The sequence below is a fragment of the Thermobia domestica genome, chromosome 15 (assembly GCF_964235325.1).
Source record: "Thermobia domestica chromosome 15, izTheDome1.hap1.1, whole genome shotgun sequence".
Classification (NCBI taxonomy): Eukaryota; Metazoa; Arthropoda; class Insecta; order Zygentoma; family Lepismatidae; genus Thermobia; species Thermobia domestica.
In genome coordinates this window covers 187,990,348-188,014,422 of record NC_137468.1, presented here as the reverse complement: position 1 = coordinate 188,014,422, position 24,075 = coordinate 187,990,348, and the positions used below count along the sequence as shown (strand labels likewise).

The 24,075-nt window shown below is 34.8% G+C and overlaps 1 protein-coding gene across 5 annotated transcripts; it reads left to right on the top strand.

The window, feature by feature from the left end:
* On the top strand, positions 1 to 24,007 carry LOC145671392 (uncharacterized). Of its 5 annotated transcripts, none has more exons than XM_081740508.1 (3): positions 1 to 15; positions 6,760 to 7,288; positions 19,761 to 24,007. In XM_081740508.1, the coding sequence occupies exons 2-3, from the start codon at positions 6,792 to 6,794 to the stop codon at positions 21,454 to 21,456; spliced, it is 2,193 nt and encodes a 730-aa protein (XP_081596634.1). In that variant the 5' UTR covers positions 1 to 15; positions 6,760 to 6,791; the 3' UTR covers positions 21,457 to 24,007. The 5 variants fall into 5 exon arrangements, with proteins under 5 accessions (XP_081596634.1, XP_081596631.1, XP_081596633.1 ...); XM_081740505.1 differs by having other exon boundaries at positions 5 to 140; XM_081740507.1 differs by lacking the exon at positions 1 to 15 and adding an exon at positions 26 to 90.
* The last annotated feature ends 68 nt before the right edge of the window (positions 24,008 to 24,075 follow it).

Here is a 24,075-nt window from a genome sequence, read left to right as displayed (position 1 = left end):
GGATAATCGATTGAAGTATGTATTCTTCAAACTCTTGTGGGAGTTAATTGCCCCTTCCTGCATGCTAAATGACGCCCCGGGTTTGCATGTGTACGATTACTAGTGTTAAATCATTACAAATGCTCTATGGCATAAAATAAGTGAGTATATATGAAGGATGAGTCTATTTGATGGTATTTTCTACTGGCAGTGTATTTCAGCATAGTGTGCAGTAGCTGTACTTTATAACTATAGCGATGCTAGTATGAAACCAAGGACAAATACTATTGAAAGTCGTAACATTGCCAAAATTCATCAGATTTTACTATTCTTGCTTACGCTTACATCCACCAACACTGACGCGCCTGTTTGATTTGGTTGCACCTTTGCGCTACCGCGATGGTCAACAGCTTTGCTTTGCCATGACACGGTATTTAGCATTCGTGATTTGTAGTAATCACCTAGCACAGGTTAGTGTGTGCTTTTTGCACTCTGGTTTTTGTTCCAGAGATTCAAACCCTGTATTTATTCGCAAAGTGTAATGAAGCGTAACTTTCCAACAATTACTTCTTATAGTTTCCTTCAATTTTATGCGAAGTGAGATATTTTTACGTCGCCCAAAATATTTAAGTTAAGGAGGGAGTAAGGAGGAATTTAGTGAAAAAAACTATAATTTTTCAACAATTGTTTCAAATCTTTTGCCGAAAGTAATTCTGCACGTAGGTTAGAGAGAGGATGTCAGGATTGGTCACGGTATGTTATTTATATATAACAGATTACGTTATTAGATTAATATAGTAGGGTAATTAGGTTAGCGCTTATAAGTTGCAGTTAAAAATATCTTAATGCGAATTGGCAATGACATGAGTTTGTATGGAATTTGTACTGTTTTCACGCTAGTAATGGTTGTCTTGTAAACACAACATACAGTTTCTGAGCACTGCAGAAATACCGGTACTAATACCTGTTAGTTCATTTTCACATATGCTCGCTCGTTTAAACCGTCGTATTGCACTTTGATATGTTTAAGACTAAGAACCTTACATTTGTAAATATTAATCATAGGTTAATTATTAGTTACATACGCTGTATTACAAGTTTAGTCACCTACGCTATATTCCTACTATTTTTCTTCAAATGATTAACTAACAAAATCCACACTCTTATTCTGTTTCCGCATCTGAAAATGAACGTGAAATGATTGCGTTACAGACTGATAAAATCAGTTCAAACTCATGTGCCACGAAAGGGATTCAAATTGCAGAAAGACGTGTCAACGTGTTGCGGGATGTCACTTTGAATTTAAGTAATCATTTCAGAAAATTCTGGACTGTTGTATCTCGATAAATGGACAAGTAATAGTGTATAAACTGATAATACACGTCCAAACTAATGTGGAATAAAAGAAAATGAATAGAGAAACGCTCATATACGCACGTATTTATGTGTTTTACGGTAAAGTAGAGTAGATAAAGCTAATAAGTTAGATTAGATCAGAGTGTCAGTGTAGAGTAGGTTAAGCCCTGTATTAATTTCTTTGACTTAGTCACACGGCTAATGGACTTTCTAGCTTCCACTAAATACAAGCAACTGTGTCGAATTAGTTCTTTGTATTCTCTTCACTTATTTCAACCAATATTTAAGTTCACTTTTTGAATCGCTGTAGCGTATGTTGTCTTGCTCAGTGACGGCTAATGTTAGTGTTCCAGCGTTGCGCAACGACCAAACTATTTTAAAAAAAATATTTTTAGCAGTAGTAGTAGTAAAAATATAAAAAATACTTTCTAATAGCCCCGTAAATAGTTTAGGTAACATATTTTATAGTTCTATAACTTTAAAATCCATTAATCCGTTTTAAATGCGGAAAAATATCCGTCACGGAATCTCTAATTCATATTGCGTTGTAGTGAACGTATAGCGACCAGATTTCTACAGCGTGGCAATTGAAGCGTATGTTAAGTCTCCTTTGCCCTATTTCAAAGGCAACGCGACACGGTTTCCAGTGAAAGAGAATTTTTTTCGCGCTAAATAAAATTTCTAAAGTTTATTTCACTAATTAAATAATAGAATAATTTTTATACACTCATATTTTAAATTACGGGGCTATACTGAGGCAAACCAATACAATGACAAAAAAGTGATTGGACAATTACAAAAATATGTAGGAGAATGGGAAACAAATGAAAATAAACACGCGTTTACAAGTTAATTCGTAGCTTATACGGTATCGATACTGAACCAAATATGAATAATTTGTGAATCAAATATTAATTAGTCAATATATAGAATCTCCCTTCTTTCTGGATAGTATTTTAGTATATGCATATTTGTTTTATTAAATAAATGTATTTTATACTTTTGATAGCTTTCCACATAAAACTTTATGATGGAAAACGCCACATTGAATTTGGGACTAGTTAGAAATGCTCAGAGGGGCAGATACTGGGTCCGGAACTCGCAAAAATGTCGAAACTAGACTAGCATATTTAGGCTTTCATTACGAACGGAACTATACTTGTTTAACAGAGAATTAATTAATGTAGCCTAAATATTTTATCTTTCGCCTCATTATGTACTGTTTGTTTTCTTATAAAAATAATCGTTCTATCATTTTTTCGTAAAATATAGGTGACAGTAATTAAGAAATACTTATGGCCTTTTCGCTTGCAAAATAAGACAGATTCGATATTAGATAGACGTATTGGACCCCCTGAAATACTTTGGACTCTCACAACTAACATTTCCGGGTTTAGAATTGGCAGTGATCTTTATTTTGACGTTCTTTGACTTTTGGCTTCCGTTACATGCTGATGCTACATCTGGCGGTTTGAAAGTTTGCTATCAGATTTGGGATCGGCGATCATTTGGAAGAAATTTTATCCAATTGCAAAAATATGTTACCTTGAAGTAATAATTTTTGCTTTATAACTGCACAAATGAAATGCACATACATGGGAAAATTATAAAGAAACGATTATTAAATAAATAAAAATATCTCCTGTGAACCAAGGCACTCAATAATTCTAAAATATACAAATTATTATTATTTAGATCGAAAAGTGGATTTTATATGTGGGTTAGAGAAAATTTATACAGTAAAAACGGATTACACATTCCGGTAATATACAGTGTCTTGAAAAATGATCGGGATAGTGACCATGATTAATAAGAAAGTTTTAAGACAGTAGATACTTTCTAATCGATTGGTTACACTGTAATCAGATCTTATTGTGGTGCATATAGTTAGCACATATGCCTTCAGCGTGGTAGTTACGAGTTGGATTCTCGGTGGGAGCTCATTGCTTTCGTATCTGGTTCATTAAGCTGATTTTTGTGGCCTTGGAATCAAAAGAGACGTCAGCTGCAAACTAATCAATTAAATAACACTACCAATGCCCAACACTAAGCAGCAGTGCTGTAAGTGTTTGTAACATATTAGTCAAATGTAATCAGTTATGTCAGTCAAATGTAATCAGTAATCAGTCACACGGCTAATGGACTCTCTAGCTTCCACTAAATACAAGCAACTGTGTCGAATTAGTTCTTTGTATTCTCTTCACTTATTTCAACCAATATTTAAGTTCACTTTTTGAAACGCTGTAGCGTATGTTGTCTTGCTCAGTGACGGCTAATGTTAGTGTTGCAGCGTTGCGCAACGACCAAACTATTTTAAAACATTTTTAGCAGTAGTAGTAGTAAAAATATAAAAAATACTTTCTAATAGCCCCGTAAATAGTTTAGGTAACATATTTTATAGTTCTATAACTTTAAAATCCATTAATCCGTTTTAAATGCGGAAAAATATCCGTCACGGAATCTCTAATTCATATTGCGTTGTAGTGAACGTATAGCGACCAGATTTCTACAGCGTGGCAATTGAAGCGTATGTTAAGTCTCCTTTGCCCTATTTCAAAGGCAACGCGACACGGTTTCCAGTGAAAGAGAATTTTTTTCGCGCTAAATAAAATTTCTAAAGTTTATTTCACTAATTAAATAATAGAATAATTTTTATACACTCATATTTTAAATTACGGGGCTATACTGAGGCAAACCAATACAATGACAAAAAAGTGATTGGACAATTACAAAAATATGTAGGAGAATGGGAAACAAATGAAAATAAACACGCGTTTACAAGTTAATTCGTAGCTTATACGGTATCGATACTGATCCAAATATGAATAATTTGTGAATCAAATATTAATTAGTCAATATATAGAATCTCCCTTCTTTCTGGATAGTATTTTAGTATATGCTTATTTGTTTTATTAAATAAATGTATTTTATACTTTTGATAGCTTTCCACATAAAACTTTATGTTGGAAAACGCCACATTGAATTTGGGACTAGTTAGAAATGCCCAGAGGGGCAGACACTGGGTCCGGAACTCGCAAAAATGTCGAAACTCGACTAGCATATTTAGGCTTTCATTACGAACCGAACTATACTTGTTTAAGAGAGAATTAATTAATGTAGCCTAAATATTTTATCTTTCGCCTCATTATGTACTGTTTGTTTTCTTATAAAAATAATCGTTCTATCATTTTTTCGTAAAATATAGGTGACAGTAATTAAGAAATACTTATGGCCTTTTCGCTTGCAAAATAAGACAGATTCGATATTAGATAGACGTATTGGACCCCCTGAAATACTTTGGACCCTCACAACTAACATTTCCGGGTTTAGAATTGGCAGTGATCTTTATTTTGACGTTCTTTGACTTTTGGCTTCCGTTACATGCTGATGCTACATCTGGCGGTTTGAAAGTTTGCTATCAGATTTGGGATCGGCGATCATTTGGAAGAAATTTTATCCAATTGCAAAAATATGTTACCTTGAAGTAATAATTTTTGCTTTATAACTGCACAAATGAAATGCACATACATGAGAAAATTATAAACAAACGATTATTAAATAAATAAAAATATCTGCTGTGAACCAAGACACTCAATAATCCTAAAATATACAAATTATTATTATTTAGATCGAAAAGTGGATTTTATATGTGGGTTAGAGAAAATTTATACAGTAAAAACTGATTACACATTCCGGTAATATACAGTGTCTTGAAAAATGATCGGGATAGTGACCATGATTAATAAGAAAGTTTTAAGACAGTAGATACTTTCTAATCGATTGGTTACACTGTAATCAGATCTTCTTGTGGTGCATACAGTTAGCACATATGCCTTCAGCGTGGTAGTTACGAGTTAGATTCTCGGTGGGAGCTCATTGCTTTCGTATCTGGTTCATTAAGCTGATTTTTGTGGCCTTGGTATCAAAAGAGACTTCAGCTGCAAACTAATCAATTAAATAACACTACCAATGCCCAACACTAAGCAGCAATGCTGTAAGTGTTTGTAACATATTAGTCAAATGTAATCAGTTAAGTGAAGATTAATAATTCGAATATTCACGAAAATTAGTATGGTTATCGAAAAGAAATTGTCTACTTTTAAACGAAGTCTTTATCAATCAGGCGCGTGTCAGATCGTACGGCGTGCTATTGGATTAGTTTGTGATAATATATTTTCAGATTTCCTTCGTTTTCGGCAAACCTCCCATTGTATTCTCTCCGAAAAAGCCCACACTGTAACCGAGCATCCTCCATGCTTGATAGTGGATTATCTACAATGAGGCTACAGATATTCTCCGAGACAAATTAACGGCACATACTTCCAAAAAAATTAGAATTCCTGATTAATATGTAAATAAACATTTTCCCTGTCGTCTTTGGAGTTGTGAAATGCTTTATCAACCTTCAATGACGGTTTTTCTCGTGTTATACACTTTCTTAAATTTATCCTCTGTTAGGCATCGTTTCATTTTTCATTCATTCGCGGAGTTATCCCTTTTTATATTGAATTCAGGCGTCAAATGGTGGACAATTCTGAATCTATCATACTTATTTGTCACTACCAAGGAGCTATCCTGATGCTGTGATGTTTTTACGGTTTCTTCAGAAGTAGGACAGTCATCATAGGAGCTTACGTCTCGGTACAGTTGAATTGTTTTCTCAAATACACTGGGGGATTTTTAATGCTCTTTTTAATTTTATGGAATTTATCTATACTGTTTTGTGACAAAGTGACACTCTTCACTCATGTACTACGCGAAATCTAGCACTTTGGTGCCATTTTTGAAGCATTTGTAAGACAAGATGTTACCACTCACTCGAAGTACACCCAAAAACGACTGGGCCCATTCACTTAACATTTTCCAAGTGTAGAAAGCACTTTTTCGGGAAATGTAACTACATTCTACACGAATGACATCCTTTCAGCCATACATGTTTCCAATGCTCTCTAGTACTAGATAGTACCTTACTGACAGTAGTTTTCTCGCCTCTGAGTGAATAAGCACAGTCATCGGTTTTCTGGTAGCATGTCATACTGCTACATCAAAAATTAGGTTTGTTGTTGCCGTAGCGGAGAGTTATTATCCGTTCAACAGTTTTATCTGTATTGCTACCAAAATTTGTAGAGTTTATTGTCATATTACATTCTGTCGTAATGGATAAAGTGTTTCCTAACGTTTTAAACTAATGTATTTCTTAAAAAAATTGTTAAATGTAAGGAGATTGTTCATAATTTTGTAAAAGAACAAAGGAATATTATTATGTAAGTATCATAATGATCCTCTTATCTCCTTTTACGAAATAATAAATGTTCTTTCAGTTACATTTAAAGAAAATAAAATATATGTATGAACAGTGGAAGACTTAAATGTGTGTACATGTATACCTATTAAAACGATTAATCATTTACGTATTACTTTCAGAATTGTTCTTATCTGTGAATCTAAAATACTGAATGCCCCAAAGAGGAACAGTTTACGAAATGGCTCTTGATTATTTAAACTGTGCTTCTAATGAAGTTGGAATGAAAGCAGAAAACGTTCCTGGTAAAATTGAATTGAAAACAGAAAACGAACTGTTTCAGGAATGTAATTATGAACAGTGTGTTACTAACACTAATGATCATAAAGATCTTGTTGCAACACATTTGGAATGCAAGAAAGAACAATGTGGAACAGAGTGTCAGATTCTCGCTTCCGATATTAACGAGGATGTAGCAGTAACAGGTTGCGAACTAACTTCAGGAACATTATTGGTCAAGCCTTTTACAACGACTGATGTACTCATTAATGCCAAAAGTTTTCATAGTAATATTGAACCAGAATTAGCCGATTTTACGCTCAACACGGAAGAGTCAAGCTGTCATATGTCTGGCACTTTTGGAGGTCATAACGAAGTGAACGTTCAAGAAAGTAATAGCCTGGAAGAAGGCAGCAATGATCAGGCCTTCAGGTACGTTTGCATCGTTCATTTCTTCAGAGTTATGTATTGTATAAATATATATATTTTTTAAGTAACAATTGTTTGATAAATATTATTTTGTTCGTGTACTTTAAACTGAGTTAATAGAATTGCAACTATTTGACATAACCTATTGCTTTGGTTTGGAAGAGGTGAGACAGTTCGGCAGTGAGATATGAATTCAAACGTATTGGTAACTTGCTATAAATTCCCTCTTACAGCAAGGTCTGTGTGTTAGCTTTGTATACTGATACGCTGCTGAGTAATGTTAGGAATTACTCTTCTCATAAGCAGGTGCTCGTTAGTAGAACATATTTAACATTACCTTAGTGAAAATATGAACTACAATTAAGTCTCAGGAATATCTTGTGAAACACCAATAGCAATAGCGATTTTTTTATTTGAACAAAATTCCGTAATATATTTTCAATGCAATTAAAGACACACAAGAAATATTAATGTTATATGAATTGTGTTTTTCATTAAGTTTTTCTTGGCATTTGGCCATAGTTATTGATGATGTAGCATACTGGTAACGACGGAAGATAGTCACAGCTGGTTCACAGGCAGTCAAAGTAGATAATCAGAATGGTAAATCGAACTAAATATTTCTGAATGTATCATAGGTCCAGTTCTAATTCAGTCAAACCACTCAGATACACTCGTTACCCAAATAAACTCAGAGTCTTATATAGCACATAATTACGGTACTATTGAAGGATTATATTGATAAAACACCAAGTCTTACATGAAATTTTAGGTATATTGCATACAAAATTCAACTTAATAATTTGGGGCCACGGTGGCTCAGTGGTAAGGTGTTCACCTCTGGTGCATGGGGTCCCGTGTTCGATCCCAGCCCCCGCCAATTGAACTGTGGTGGATAAACATCGTGTGCGTGGGTTTACTCGGGGATCTCCCATTTCCTCCCACTTTCTTCATTCCACCATTTCATTCATTACTGATCATCACCGTCTCCTCTAGCCTAACCGGCATACCGTGGGACGTAAAACTCAAAGATTTCATTTCATTATTCAACTTAATAATTTAGTTCGCTAAACTTCTCCATTCGGTCAGTTCTCCGTTTATATATTCGCTACATTTTATGTTACAACTGGTATTATAAGTTTTTTTTTAATTTGAAGTCCGGAATATGTTGGACTTTTTTGTTGTTTTCTTTCTCTGTTTGATATAACAATCTTCGAATATTTCATAGTAACGTAGTACTAACCATATGCGTTTCAGCCTGACGTATCATATCTAATCTTTTTATTTTCATCAATATTTTAGGCTTAAATCTTGAACTTTTTCATCGGGATGTGTTAAGCTAATGTATGGAAATGTTGGATATTCACGTTTTATATATAGCACTTCGAGAGTATTCGTTAATTAATAGTTGAATGTATAAAACACGTTATAGATTTAACATAACACTAAACTTATGTATTCCAACTATGGTGAGTAATTACTAGAAATAATTAATCATACTTATGATTAGTATTCTGTTCAATTTATACTTTGTCTCATACATCCAGTTAGTTGTTACTTCATAGTAATTCATTTGACTAAGATCATACATTTTCAGAGATGATGTTACTTTTTGTACAATTTTGCATACAATGCTGATACATTACGTGTAAACGAATCAAATTCTTCTGTAGTGTCATTCGGTAGGCTAATGTATATTTCTGTGAGTCTTATTAAGTATATGTTTATTCCTGCAGCACTATTGTTTATCAAATATTAAGTTTCATCGATATGAATTGTACTGTAAATAGTACTATTTGCGTTTTCCTTCATTAATCTGGCTTTTCTGTCGTTCATTTTATTCTTCTTAGCTCTATGACAAATATTTAAATTTATTCAGCTCGTACACCATTATTATAATTAGCATTATTGTTACCATTATAATTAGCATTATTGTTACATCGATACTTCTGAGGCTTGTTACCATATATATTGTCCATGTTTATTAAGATTTTTTTTTTTTTTTTACATGCCACCAAAACATTGTAGCCACCAAAGGATGCCACGAAACGAGCGAAAGTAAAGAAAAAGCCTTGTCTTATTGGGCAGAAAGGAAGTTTTACACACAGTAATCTTTGTCCCCAACTCTGTAAAAATTTGTGTCGTGAGATATTTAACTATGTTGGTGACACTGGACGCCTATATAGTTTTTGATCACTACAGTAAGAAGTGAAACAAAATAATTAGGAGTATCTCTGAACAAACATACACCCATTTTCCCCAATTTCGAGCTAACGATAAGTCAAAAGATGTGAGCTGTTCGGGCGAGCATCATGGTAAACACCGTTTTCGATGAAATTTAGCAGTTATATGAAATGAGTAAGCTGTTAAATAGTAAGTTGGCATCAAAACACGCATCTAGGCAATCAGTAAAATAGTAAGACAAAACACTGCATTGGCTGCATTGAACCAGCAAAAACGGCGTCTTATTTCGTGCCTGTTGCAATGAGAAAGTGGTTCGATGGTTATGGAAAATTTTCTTATGCTGTAAGAAGAGAAAAACGTAGTTGTAAAAACACTATCGTAGAGTTGGCAAATTATTTCTTCTTCTGTTGTTCGTAAGGCATATATTGATATAGTATATATTGCTTGTCAGCTATGGTTAATGTGCTTTCTGTCACATATCAAACTGTGCTCTTTGCATGATGAAGCAACACCAAAATTTAGTGCAAGAAAATTACAGGAAATGTTTTCTGTTCTAACGTTTCCAAGCAATGTGGAGTTGTGCTCTTTTAGTGAAACGTAGACCTTCGTGATTCCCTCTGGCACCTGTAGAGCAGGCCACGAATCAAGATAAAACAAGTAGAATGGTAGCAATATCTCCACGTACCAATGTTCTTTCAGCTAGAGTTCGTTAGAGTATAACTGAAAATAACCAGGCAAAAATCATATTTTTTCTGAAGGAAGAGACTGCCGTAGTGGATAATGAGAAGCTGATAGTAGAATTTGCACTAACACTAATTAAGAGAGATAACAGTGATCTTCAAGTCATTATTGTGTAATCATACACCTCCTTTAATCCATTAGGTGAAAATATCCGAAATAAAAATATTTGTAAATTGAGTAATGCAAAGACAACTTCCTATGATACAAAAGAAAACGCGCTCTAGGGTAAGAGTCAATGAAGAGTTCGGCAAAATAAAAAGTATTTTCAGAAACAGTGCTAATTCGAAGAGGTGATTAAGCGAGTGGAAACGGCAACTTTTCTACACGTGATGGAGTTAAAGTAAAATACACCAAAACGCGTGAAACTATTCAAGAAGTAATTTTTACACTGAATCCTTAAGTTTCCTCTCATCTTAATCTCCCTATCATTGACACAGGTTGATGGATGAATACAGAAAACTTACCAGTTCTAGTAAATCATCTTGAGACGAAAGCTGAATCTTAACGCCCAGCATAACAAACGTTGCAATAATCAATTGCATGTTTTTCATTACTAAGTACCTCAAAATCTTTCAGCAAGGTATTGTTCACTTTCAACTGCTATACTTGTTTGTTTTTATGTCTTTAGTCGGAAAATAATTTATGTAAAATTATCTTCTATTGCTGATTCTTTTGCAGTTTTTTAACTGGATTCCATGCTTTTACCGGGAGTGACTACACATTGTCTTTCGCTTGGAAGATGAAAGTTGTTCATTTTGAAGTACAGCTAAAGAACATTTACATTCAGGAAGCATTTTCATGTTTATTCAATTCTTTGTTTATTTTGAAGGAGTCAAAATAGTTGCCTATATCCTTGTGTGGGAATACATGGTCGGATAAAATAAGATAATGTTAGCAAAGCATGCTAGAACATCAGTCGTAGAACATGCACCTGGAATCAAATGTAACCGATTCGAGACGATAAAGCTGCTGACATGTTATTTCTTTCATGTAGCTGTGCTGTTTAATAAGTATTCTCTTCTGCAGTTTAAGTACTATATATGTGTGTTTGGAAAAGTACGATAAATCCGAATGGAGTGTACCATATTTGTGTTTTAGTGCAGTTGATTGATGCTTAATGGGACAATATACCAACTTACAATGTTACTGCAGGAAGATGTCCAGACTTTATTCCAGTCACTGAGGTAGAGAAGAATAAACTAGTTCAATGTATCTCTTCTTTTAATGATTCAGATTCAGAATTGAGTGACCTTCATTAGAAGTTTGAACCAAGGACACGTATTCACTTCTTTCTTTTAGTTTTACTTTCACGTTAATTTGGTCCGCATATCTCGTGACATAAGTTTTTCGTCGAATTTGGGTAGGTAGAGTGGCGCATCTTATTTAACGATGCTTCCGGTTATTTTGTGTTACTCGATACTGTAGTTGTCGACAATTTCCGCGTCCATTTCCACAAAACTATATATATATATCTTACATTAATTTCTGCAGAATTAAGGTCAGAAACCACAACGTGGTTGGTTAAAACTTTTTATCTGACCACAAAGACGAAAGTCTTTTCTTAGTTTCGTTTATCCAGTTACTGCTGGAATAGTGAAATTTTCTATATTTACGAAGTAAGAAGTTTTATTCTAGCTTCCGTTTTATACATAATTTATTAAGGCTGTAGGTCACTTTCTTTTATACTTGAAATGATTTTGTTTTGGTTATGAAACTTCGAGGTTATGAAAGATAATACCCAGTTTATGAAGATATAAGCATGCGAGGCCTCTTGACCACACTAGGAATTAGGTGGTGCAATTGGTGTGTATACAATTGACATGCGAGATCAATTCCCAATACTCTTCAGCATACTCCCTCCAGTAAAACTAAATTACATGATATTACCAGAAATACAGCCTGTCGTACTTCACTGATGCATAAGTCGGCTAGGTTAAAAAAGAAGAGATTTTTAAATACTTAACGTAACATTTACTAGAAGAAAATTTACATTAGGGATCTTTCCAATGTAAAGAGATAATAGATTTTGAACGAAGTAATGAAGTCGAGATTTGTAAGATAGATAAGTCACGTCACTTTCATCACTAACACGTACAGTGTGCATACAGTTCCGGTTAAGCCAACAAATTACATAGATATTCTGGTAGATCAAAAAATGATAAGAAAATATGATAAAACAGAATGCTCTGAAAGTGTGTGAGAATCCCCAGTGGCTTGATTGAGGAGTATATAATGGAAAAATGTTGTTTCTAAGGCATTGAACAATCGGGTTCCTTTAAACAAAAAATTAGTTTTGTATATTAGTGAATGCATGCAGTTGTATAGCACTAAAGAAAGTGTTCCATTTTCTTCAATGCTTAACTTTTCCTGCTAAACTGACACATAGTAAATTACAATCAAGACTTACAATGATGGTCTGAGCTGCTGGAAAATGTTTATCTTTTTTCGATATTCATTAGTACTTTCGCGGTTGTATGCGCTACATTTTTTTTAAAAATCCACTTGTAGCTGACATCTCACACCTGGTCACGAGGGCGAGACCGTAACAGAATCTCGAGAATAACACTGGGTAACTTCAGCCTTTGAATTTCACAGATTGGCCAGTGAACATGATTCTCATAGGCGGGAAGCAATTGCGTATGGTCTTCATTGAAAAGCTGTGAAGATTCAGGATCTTGTTCTTTTCCGCAATGAAATGTTGATCAATTTCAGGACGCACGTTTGCAGAGGAAAAGGAATTTTAACTGAGATAATGTAAATTAAATGTCTACGGTTTCGGAATTCTATCGTAAAGGTGAGGGAAAAAAGTATTTCAAGAGTCATGTTTCAGATGTGTGTTCTTCTAGTGTCGACATTATGAGTGCTATTATCATATCGTAGCATATTCAGAGACGAATTTACGTATCATTAGCCTAGTACTAAACGTTTTGACTATTACACGATTATATTTCTCTAGTAAGCGATATTTTGATTATGTTATCCATTAGTTATATCAATAAAAGCTAGGCATGAATTTTCCGTATTGGCAGAAATGTTAAGACTGAAATTTCTCTGTGTTTGATTAGAATTAGAGAGTGAAAGTTATGGCAATGTGCTATTTTGCCATTGAAAAAGTGTTTGATAAATGTCATATTTGTCATTTCCTCAGTTCTATTTAATTTTCCTTGCAGCGTGAAATGCATGTCACGTTGCTAAGTAAGAGTGGAACGTATTGTCACTCAGTGATAAGGAATTTAATGTTTCTAGCTGGCCCACCCAAGGGGCTGAATCACTGTATTATTGACCATTCGAGTCCCACAAATTCCTGGAAAAAATTAAAGGTAGTTGATGCTAAGATGTGAGACGATTTCTTCAGTTAAGGGAATTGCCTTGTTTGCTTGTTCGTACTGTTGTGAGTTACTGTTTGCCTCTCATTATGCCAAAGGTTGAACTTTCGGTGAAAGGCAAAATTGCATACTTTGTAATGGAATTTACACCGATTGTGTTTTCAACAGAGGGTTCAGTGTTATTTTGCAAAATAGGTTAAAATGTATTTGTGCTGAGAAACGTTTATTTTGCATCACAGAATTTAAGTATCAGAAAGCACAAAACCACAACTGAGAAAAAGTAGAGTGCAATAAATCTACTCAGTTATTGCCAGAGTTTTGTGCAGCTAATTCAGGGCACAATCCGGTCGTGTATGATTTTTGTACTGTATTCGTTGTGGCCGAAGAACATAGACTGAAAGTATTTGAGAACAAGATCCTGAGACGAATATTCGGACCCAAGAGGAACGGGAATGGGGAATGGCGGAAACTTCATAACGAGGAACTACATAATTTATATGGTTTACCCAACATTGTTAGGGTCGTCAAGTCTAGGAGGCTTAGATGGGCGGGTCATGTAGCTAGAATGGAAGAAAGTGGAGACGCTTTCAGTCTTGACTGGAAGACCAATCGGAGAACGACCATTAGGAATACCTAGGCGCAGATGGGAGCACAATATTAAGATGGATCTCGCAGAGATTGGAATACAGAGTAGAAACTGGATGCAGTTAGCTAAGGATAGAAGTCAGTGGAGAGATTTTGTGAACGCGGCATTGAACCTCCGGGTTCCATAGGCCATAGAGTTTGTTAGTTAGTTATTCGTTGTGGCCGATATCGCTCTTTTCAAAGCGGAAAATCTCTTTGAAAAGGTTTTTAAAAACTTATTCAGAGCGAGAAGTACCCTGCGAATTTACATTAAAAAAGACATACTTAGAAGCCCATATTAAATTGTTGCCATTGAATATATTCGAAGTTATTTTGGGGACAGCAAACCTTTTCACTTTCACAGACGAAACCACTGATGCTGTAGGTAGACCTACCTGTAATGTTAAAATTGGGACCATGATCCTAAGGCAACCATCAAAGTTTTTTTTTTTTTTTTTTTTTTTGACAGCAGGTGTTGTGGATAAAGCTAACAGCTCCAATATTATCGCAAATATTTATTAGTACTTTGAACATACTTTAGACTGACGGAATGAAATATTACTTTGTTCTTTATTCCCTGACTGATGCAGCAACATATATAAAGAGAGCAGGCGGGACACTTATAGACGTGTTCAAATTATTAGACTTACCCTCGACAAATGCGAAATTGATGTTGCAGTCCTAACTTCAGAATTCTAGAACATATAATTTAATGGTTTATACCACAAATATAGGATCCTTCATTAGTTTACTGTACATTTGAAGTGGTGATATCACCGTTGAACAGGATATGATGCTTTAATTCTTTTTTATTTCAACACTTCCAGTGTACTCGTAAAAATGTAATAAAGAAATGATGGCCATGTTTCTTTTTATATATTAAGTTAAAACTGGAGAATTTATGCAAAATTTTGAATCGATCAGTGAAAACGTCATCTTTCTAGAGCTTCCGTGATCTCACTGTCGAAAGGATTTGCCACAGTCATATAAACATCCACAAACGTGTAGTTTAAAAAACTCCAAAGATGTCAGCACAACTCATTTGCATTTTTTTGCAGGTTTATTAAAATGCAAAGGCTTTAAATAATAATTTAAAAAGGATATACTTTATATAAAAAATCTCTTTAAGTAATTTATTTAAAGTACACATACTTTAAAATTTTTGTCTTTGTTATAAACGTGAAATCAGAAATAACCGTAAATCAAAGGTTAGAAATCAAAATATTTTCTATAAGTAGAAGCTTTGGTTTGTATATACTTAAACACAAGGCGTTAGTTGACGAAACCATAACATGTATGTAGTTTTTTTATGTGAATATATTGTTTTGCTCAGCAAATAGTTTGTTTGCGTTTAGAAATCAAAAGTTGTAGGTTGGAGCTCAGGAGCTTTTGGTGTTATTGTAGCATTTTAACAGATAGATTGTTTTTTTGAGAATGCAAGCTTTCTTTACTCTACATCGAAACTCCCACTATTACGGAAGTTTCAATATAGCACTTCAAGTAGTAACCGTTACGTACTCTTCGAAACTCCGAGCATTAAGCTTCTTAAATTTGACAATTTTTACGCTATTGCTGCTGTTGATTCTGCAGAATGCTTATTGAAAGAGTAGCAACAAATAACTGAACTAAACTGTTGTTAGAAAACCAAATTTTACTGAAGAATACTTGTGTTACCATCAAATGTAATAAAAAATAACTTATTTTTTTTTTATTACATTACATGTCTACTAGTGGTACTAGCAGCTATGGCCCTAAAGCCATCAGACGTATGAGGGATAACGTCCTTCGGCGTCGCCGAGCGGGCAAGCACACTATTCACAGAAAGTATTCTCTAAAATATAAAATTGCATATTTTACTCAAATATTTTATAAGCACAATCTATATATTAATTTGTTCCATAATTATCTCAATCTAAGGTACGGCTCTTTTTTTATCCATTCAGTGCATTCAGAACTTTATGAAGGTCTTACGTTGGATGTTGTATACCTTAACGTGAAAGCACTTAATTCGCCCAAGAAAACTTCCAAAATCTGATAAATAATACTTCCAATGTGGTCACCTTAGTTGTACCGATAATATACTAACGAAAAACGAAAAGTTCAAAAAAACAGGTGGGTCCAACCCGAAAAGACCCGGTGTTTTTTTTCGGGCTGGGCCCACTTGGGCAAACCCTGTTTTATTTAGCCATTATACATGCCATTTTTGGTGTTTTAGTTTGCCATAGGTTTAATTATAACATACCTGCAAAAAGACTTCGTTTGTACTTTTTGACTTTAAGGCGTGGATATCACAAAGGTGCTTTGAATAAGGAAATTACAATTACGCGTTATCTAGACTCTTAGACGACACTAATCACACGTCACGTCGTCTCTTCAGTATGTTCCAAAGTGTTGAATAGACATTAGGCACATACTATCATATAAGTTGAGGCCTATGGTGATGCTACTCTACCGTGTCTGACAGTGGCTAGATGGGTTGCAGCATTTCAGGCGGGACAAAGTCAACAGACAAAATGCACGGTGGATGACACATGCGAACGGCTGCAGACAAAATTCATCTTGCAAGACTAGGGACACTGCTTGACACTGAATGGCATTGGACTTGTTCAGTTCCAGCGCCAATTTACTAATTTCATTCGGATCAGCTTTCCTTACGCTGACACTAGATCTTGGCGTGCGGAAAATTGCAGCCTAATGGGTACCCCATAGTCTGACCGAGGTTCAAAAGTCGCATAGGTGGGAATATGCGCGCCTACAGCTTCAACGTTACAGTGAGCCCGGTGATGTGAAAACGTAATAACTTATTTTAAATTATTGTATTTGAAGTTAACGAACCATTTTAAAAAGAATGCTAGAAATAAACTCCGTTAACTCTACTGTCATGAAATATAATTTTAGTTAATATCTGCTTCGAATTAGAAGCATAACATACCTTTCACAAAAGTGAACGGCCATTTCCCAAGAAAAATAACACGTATTCAGAAAGAATATCCTGCGTACAATGCCGTTACGAGTAAGAACCTCGAACTTGCTCGTTATGAGCAGCACCTATCGGCGTCTGGTTTGATAACATCCAGTAGCACCAGATCGTTATAAAGGAAAATAGATCACTATTATTTAGTAACACTCCAACAATTGCGAGAATGCAACAATGGGCATATATGGGTTAATGCAGAGTGTTTACTAACACTTGTCATTTGACATGTAAACTTTTATAGCTCGCAACTGAAACAATTGATATGAATGTGTGTTACGCACCATGAAAGTGATGTTTTAGCATACTTTTCTTCAGAGATGTATTATGATGACACAGAGATGTAAAGACACATGTGTAGAGGGAGAGAATGGCGTTGCGAGGAAGAAAAATATATTGAAAATATTTTTCTATCAAAAAATGTTTCCATAATGCAGTACCAGGAGACCTGCACTTTTAGATATATGAGATGTAACTATTTAAAAATGTCGGTAAATTCTATTTCAATGCTAGGTTCAAAGCTGAAAGGCATTTCATGACAGCATTGAGGCAGTTTTAGGGAACTTTCTTATCTGCTGTCAATACTGTGACCAAAATGCAGTAATTGTGCGTGATATATATATATATATATATATATATATATTATATAGCAATATTTTATTATATTATGATGATATATATTAAGGAAAAATGGCACATCTTCATCCCTTAAAATCGAAGACACTGATTCATTTGCCCACTGTATTTTAATTAATCTCTTAAGCTAAATTTCATTGGCTTAGATTTAATTTGAATTTAGTGATTCTTTCAGAAGCGAAAGAAAGTAAGAAGCATGTGCATTTACAGTTTAATGAATCACATAAGACTTCCAAGGGAATCTAATACGGATTACCTGCGCCAAAGACGTGTACGCTATCCAGATAACCACGAGGGAATTCTTAAAATTTTGTCTTTCTAACTCTCCTCCCGTTTTCGCCATACAAAATAATGTCCGTCGTAGCTCTTAGAATACTCATTCTAACGATTGTAACGTGATATTAAATGAGGTTCCAAGATAGTGCTAACTGCATTATAAAACCTCATTTCGAGTAATTCTTTTTTGTAATGCTAACTTTATTATAAAACCTCATTTCTAGTAGTTCTTCGTTTCCCGAGCTGACGACAGCCACAACCTTGATTCAATTTTATGTAGTATGAAGAAATATGCTCATTGTTTTTCATTCGTCTCTTAAGTAGGCATTTCACAAAAGCCTGGAGCACGCGATTAGTTACTTTAAAAGAACTGTTAAATGAACAATTTTAACACGTAAAAAAAAAAAAAAAAATCATTCCTGATGGAAAAGTTTTGACGCACATTTTTTATTTTTTCCTCCTTACGATGTCCATTTCAAAGGTAACCTAAGGAAGACGAGCGCGCAAAATCTTATCCACAATATCTTAGATTTGAATATTATGATCATGGTATAAAATATTTCTACTAGATAAAAATCTACTTGAAATTTAGAAATTCACCATGCTCATAAAGTTTAATTTTGCAATTATCTATCTAACATACATTCAAATAGGCATAAGGATTATAGTATCATTTACGAGAATGCAATACCTTTAATCGGTTACATGATATGAGAAACACCGCGTATACTGATGAAAATTAGGTGGATGTGATGGATTTTAAAAATGATTATTGTCTCTCTTCGTTTTTTGTTATTAGGGTAAGGGTTTCCTTTAATGGTAATTGCAAGCTCTCTCAAATAGTAGAAAACCGTCTCGAAATATGATGTTTTCAATGTAAAGTAAAGGATTTTTTTTTATAATGAGGAGCCGTATGGGGTGTTCTGTATACGCCCACTGTTAAATGATAATACTACGTCGCCTTTTACCTGGATTCACAGCGAAAGTGAATGAACTTACTGTATTTTACTCTAACATGTCAGTGGCACGCCCCCATATCAAACTAACTTCAGTCACTTGTGTTGTGGGTCCATGTAAATGACAACATTGTATTTTCATTTAACATTGGGCGCATAAAGAGTGTACATCCCAAACGGCTCGTCCGATTTCAAAGAATACGTTTACTTTAGTTTGAAAACACCATAATTTGAAACGATTTTCCCTCTTACATTTTGTTGTAACTCTGATAATAACACCGTCTGTGAGGGGAGTTTTTGGACACCCTATATATGTAAAATTTTTTATTACATAATCGTTTTCACCTCCATATCTCAATATTCATCTAAGATACTGGTGGAATATCCTTCCCTAGCGTAATGTAAATGCTTTAGTATGTGGTTGAGTTGGCTCTGATATGTTAGAAACAAATTTAAATACAAATTGTGATAGTAAAATATGGTGCTTGACTAGTTTGGAGAATGGAAACGATAGAAAAATCCCTCGATAAGCCTCGGATTGTATTTCACAACGTCTCGTGTAATAGTAGTTTATTATGTTTCTTGAGTTGATCATGCGTTGATCTTGAGTTATACGAGTTTGTCACCTAAAGGATCCAAAAAGAAATGTGTTCGAAGACATGCTGTTTTTCATTGTTACTGTGTTTAACATTCAATTGTTGGCGTTTCTAGTGTTCAGCATAGTTTATTTCGATTTTGTTTATTGGTCAATCTTACAGGTTTGACAAACATATTCGTTCCAGAGAAGAGAAAATGCTCACTACTCAAACGGAAATAGCTTTATTTAAAGCTGAAAATTCTGATATTTCGGAGGAGTATTACAAGGGATTAAGTCGAAGACAACATTTGGAAATAGACATGTTAACACACAGAGGTGAGAAACGGTATTCCTGCCAAAACTGTGGGCACAATTTTAAGCAAAAGTCGCATTTGGCAGAACATATTTTAACGCATACTGGAGAGAAGCCTTTCACTTGCGAGGTGTGTGAAAAAGGGTTTAGGCGAAGATCAAGGTTAAAAACACACATGTTAACACATACTGGGAAGAACCCTTTTGCTTGCCAAATGTGTGGAAAAGAATTTATTCAAAGATCGAGTTTTGTTACACACCTACTAACACATACTGGCATCAACCCATTTACGTGCCTGGAGTGTGGGAAAGGGTTTATTCGTAAAGCACATTTGTCAACACACATGTTAACACACACAAATCAAAAACCTGAGAGCTGTAAAGTCTGTGGGAAAAGTTTCAGGCACAGATCAAGTTTGAGAGGACATATGCTAATACATTCTGGAGAGAAATCTTTTACATGCCTGGTTTGTAGGAACAGTTTTAGTCGGAGATCAAGTTTGGTAACACATATGTCAACGCATACTGGGGACAATCGTTTTCCTTGCATAGTTTGTGGAAAAGAATGTACTCGAAAAGCTAGTCTTAAAACGCATATGTTAACACACACTGGTTTAAAACCTTTTACGTGCCTTGAGTGTGGCAAGGGATTTATTCGTAAAGCAAATTTGTCAGCACATATGTTAACACATACTGGTGAAAAATCTGAGATGTGCCAGGTATGTGGGAGGAAATTTGGTCAGAAATCTATTTTGGCAGTACACATGTTAATTCATACTGGTGCGAAACCCGTTGTGTGTCAAGTATGTGGAAAGGGATTTAGCCGAAAAACCAGTTTGGCAGGTCATATGTTAACACATACTGGTGAGAAACCTATAGTGTGCACAGTGTGTGGAAAAAGATTAAGACAAAAATCACATTTAGCATCACACATGTTGACACATTCAGGTGAGAAACCTTATGGATGCCAGGAGTGCTGCAAGCGGTATAGTAATAGGTCAAATCTTGCAACGCATTTATTAACACATACTGGTGAGAAACCTTTTAACTGCCTAGTATGTGGACGCGCATTTACTCGAAGGCAATGTTTGGTAGAACACATGTTAACACATACTGATAGGAAACCATCGATTTGTCAAGTCTGTGGGAAGGGATTCAGGCGAAAATCGATTTTGGCAACACACATGCTAACACATGCTAGTGAGAAACCTAAAGTGTGCAACGTGTGTGGAGAGCGATTTAGACAGAAATCAATTTTGGCGGCACACATGTTAACACACACTGGTGAAAAGCCTGAGATGTGTGAAGTCTGTGGAAAGAGATTTAGTCAAAAATCAACTTTAAGAGCACACATGTTAACACATACTGGTGAAAAACCGGCGAAGTGTGAAATATGTGGAAAGAGATTTAGTCAAAGGTCAAATTTGACAGGACACATGTTAACACATACTGGTGAGAAACCTTTAGTGTGCCAAGTGTGTGGGAAGGGGTTTCGTCGAAAATCAATTTTGTCATCACATGTGTTAGCTCATAATACGAAGAACCTGTTGATTGCTAAGGAATAGTGAAAGATCAAATTTGGTAGAACACATGATAGCGTTCACAGATGTGATATAGTTACTTGTGAAGAATGTGCAAAGCGATTTAGTGGACGTTCAAATTTCTCAAAACTTATCAAATAGTGGAAGGAAGCGGTTAAGATGTCAAGTATGTGATAAAAATACTTCGAAATTTAATTTTGACAGCATACACGTTGACATGTAGTAGTGAAGATCCTGTTACTTTCTGAGACTGTGTTAAAATTTAGTGAAATATCGGATTTGATAAAGAGCCGAAATGAGTTACCGGAATTTATGCCATAAAGATGGTACAAGGAATGATTAATCACAAGCCTAGTAAAAATGAAACATTCAAAAATGCTTACATGGCGCATGAAAGAACTTTTATGCAGATTTTCACGTATGTCCAGCGCACAAAATTAAGCAGTACAATGTAGAAATGTCAGCTTCTATCCAAGAAAGAAATCTTATACATTTTCAAGAAGAAGAACCTGGTAGTGTTAATCAGGAATACAAAATGTGTAAATTCACATGTTTGTGAAGCATTTCCCACGTGCACTACAGTTCGTTATTTTACCAGGTCGTTAAGGTGAAAGTCTTTATGCAAAGAAACATACCAAAATATAAATTCATTGAAGACGACGGACGCTGTGTAGGTATGTGAGTAAGAGTTTCGGTTACTGATGCAGCTTTATTGATACTGCGTACTACTATTAATCACCATGGAAAAACGTCAGTTCTACCCACGGCAAAATTGCCACATTCCAAGAGCTTACACTCACGTCATCTCCTTTAGTTCATATCTATCATTTAGCTACAAGTAATACAGGCCCAAGTCTCCAGGAAACCAATGTCGCCAAATTTTAGCGCAAAATATTTTGTCAGGAGTTCCAGGTGTAACTTGGTTGATGTTAGAACAGATGCTCCTAGGTGTATCACTGAGTGATCTCAGAAGGAGTACACAATTAGTAACACTGCTTAACCATACGGGCCACTCATCTTCATATTCACAAATATTTAAATTAGAAACAGCAATATATGATTGTGCTGTTGAAAGTGGTGATAACCTGCTGCCATCAGACTTAAAGATTCATCTGTGTTCTATCCTTTCTGATGGGATAATTTCCAAGGATTTCCGTAATGCTTCCAGTTAAAAGAGTAAATATAAACTGCGTCACGAGATGAGGTAGCACAGTGCTCTTGGAATATAGCATTCCCGGGGCGCGAGTTTTGAAAACGCAGTAGACTTTCCTTATTGGGACTGAGTTTAGCTAATCAGAATTTGGAATGAAGATATCGTCAACTTGGTATGAGAAATTTATGCTTGAAAAAGTTCCACTTTCTCTGACTCGTTTTACTTTAAGTGATCAATAAAAGTTATAGTAACAATAACTCACTGAAACAATAGAAATATTTCACAAATACAACCAAAATACAATAATAACACCAACAAATCAGGTCCTTTCAGTAGACGATCATCATTATTATAATAGTGAAATATTTATTTCTGTCAGTACTTATTCTACTGTCGCTAGATGAGAGAAACTCTGATTCTGTAATTTGCCGTATCGTTTCTCTGAGCGCAGAAAATAAAAGACGTTCTTTCGAGAATGCTGGTGAAAAATATTCATCTTGACAGAAAATGGATGTATTAATTATAATCTACAAATTTTAAGTGATATGCATAATACTTTTCTTACGTTTACAGCACTAATGATACAAAAGATTATTATATATAAGAGAAAGAATTAGGTATAAAAGTACCTCATAACTAGTGATCTGTTATTATAACTTTTTAAGAAAAGGAGTGGTAAAGGTAGTTACCGGTCATTCCTAGTTCTCTATGTACTGACAGACGTATAGTACTTGAAAAATATGAATATTCGCTGCATAGTCACCAATAATAAAAAATAAATTTTTACAAGGTAGTTATATAAGTCACAGAATCCTGCTAAAATTGGAATGAATAGTCTAGGTTTGGTTTTGTAATGGGGAGGTACGGATTTGAATCCAGTAACTGGTCATTATGACAGGTTTTCCTTAGGTCCACCTGGCGAATCCCGGACTGGTATTTGTAATTATACTCTATAGCTTACTTCCACTTTCTTCACGTTACGTTTTGGACGTAAAACTTAAATTTCATTTTCTTTACGTTTGTTAGAGTAGTTCGTGGAAAGACGCCCTAATTTTATGTTTAGATGGTCATAGCTCGTTGAAAAATGTGTATAGAAAAAAAAAAAACAATTGAAACAGCTTTGAAGGCTGGTCCTTTGGTAACCTGCACAGAAAGTTTCGTTTCAGAACATTGCATAGTCAATACGTTGGAAGAGGACAAATACAACACTACAATTTGCCATCTTTCCCCAACTTTGCGGGGGAACATGGCTCAAAAATCGAAATAGTGTAAGACGCGTATTAGGAAAGGAATAGATGTAATTATTTACAATAAACTAAAGCAAGTCTGTACTCTCCAATAATTTTTGAAAATACAAAGTGATGTTGAACTACAGTAAGCGATTACATGATAGAAAATATCTACTGAACTAAAACACATATGTTATTCCGAACAAGTACGCAAAATATTTACTGAACTAAGAATGCATATTTATGTTGTTCCAAACAAGT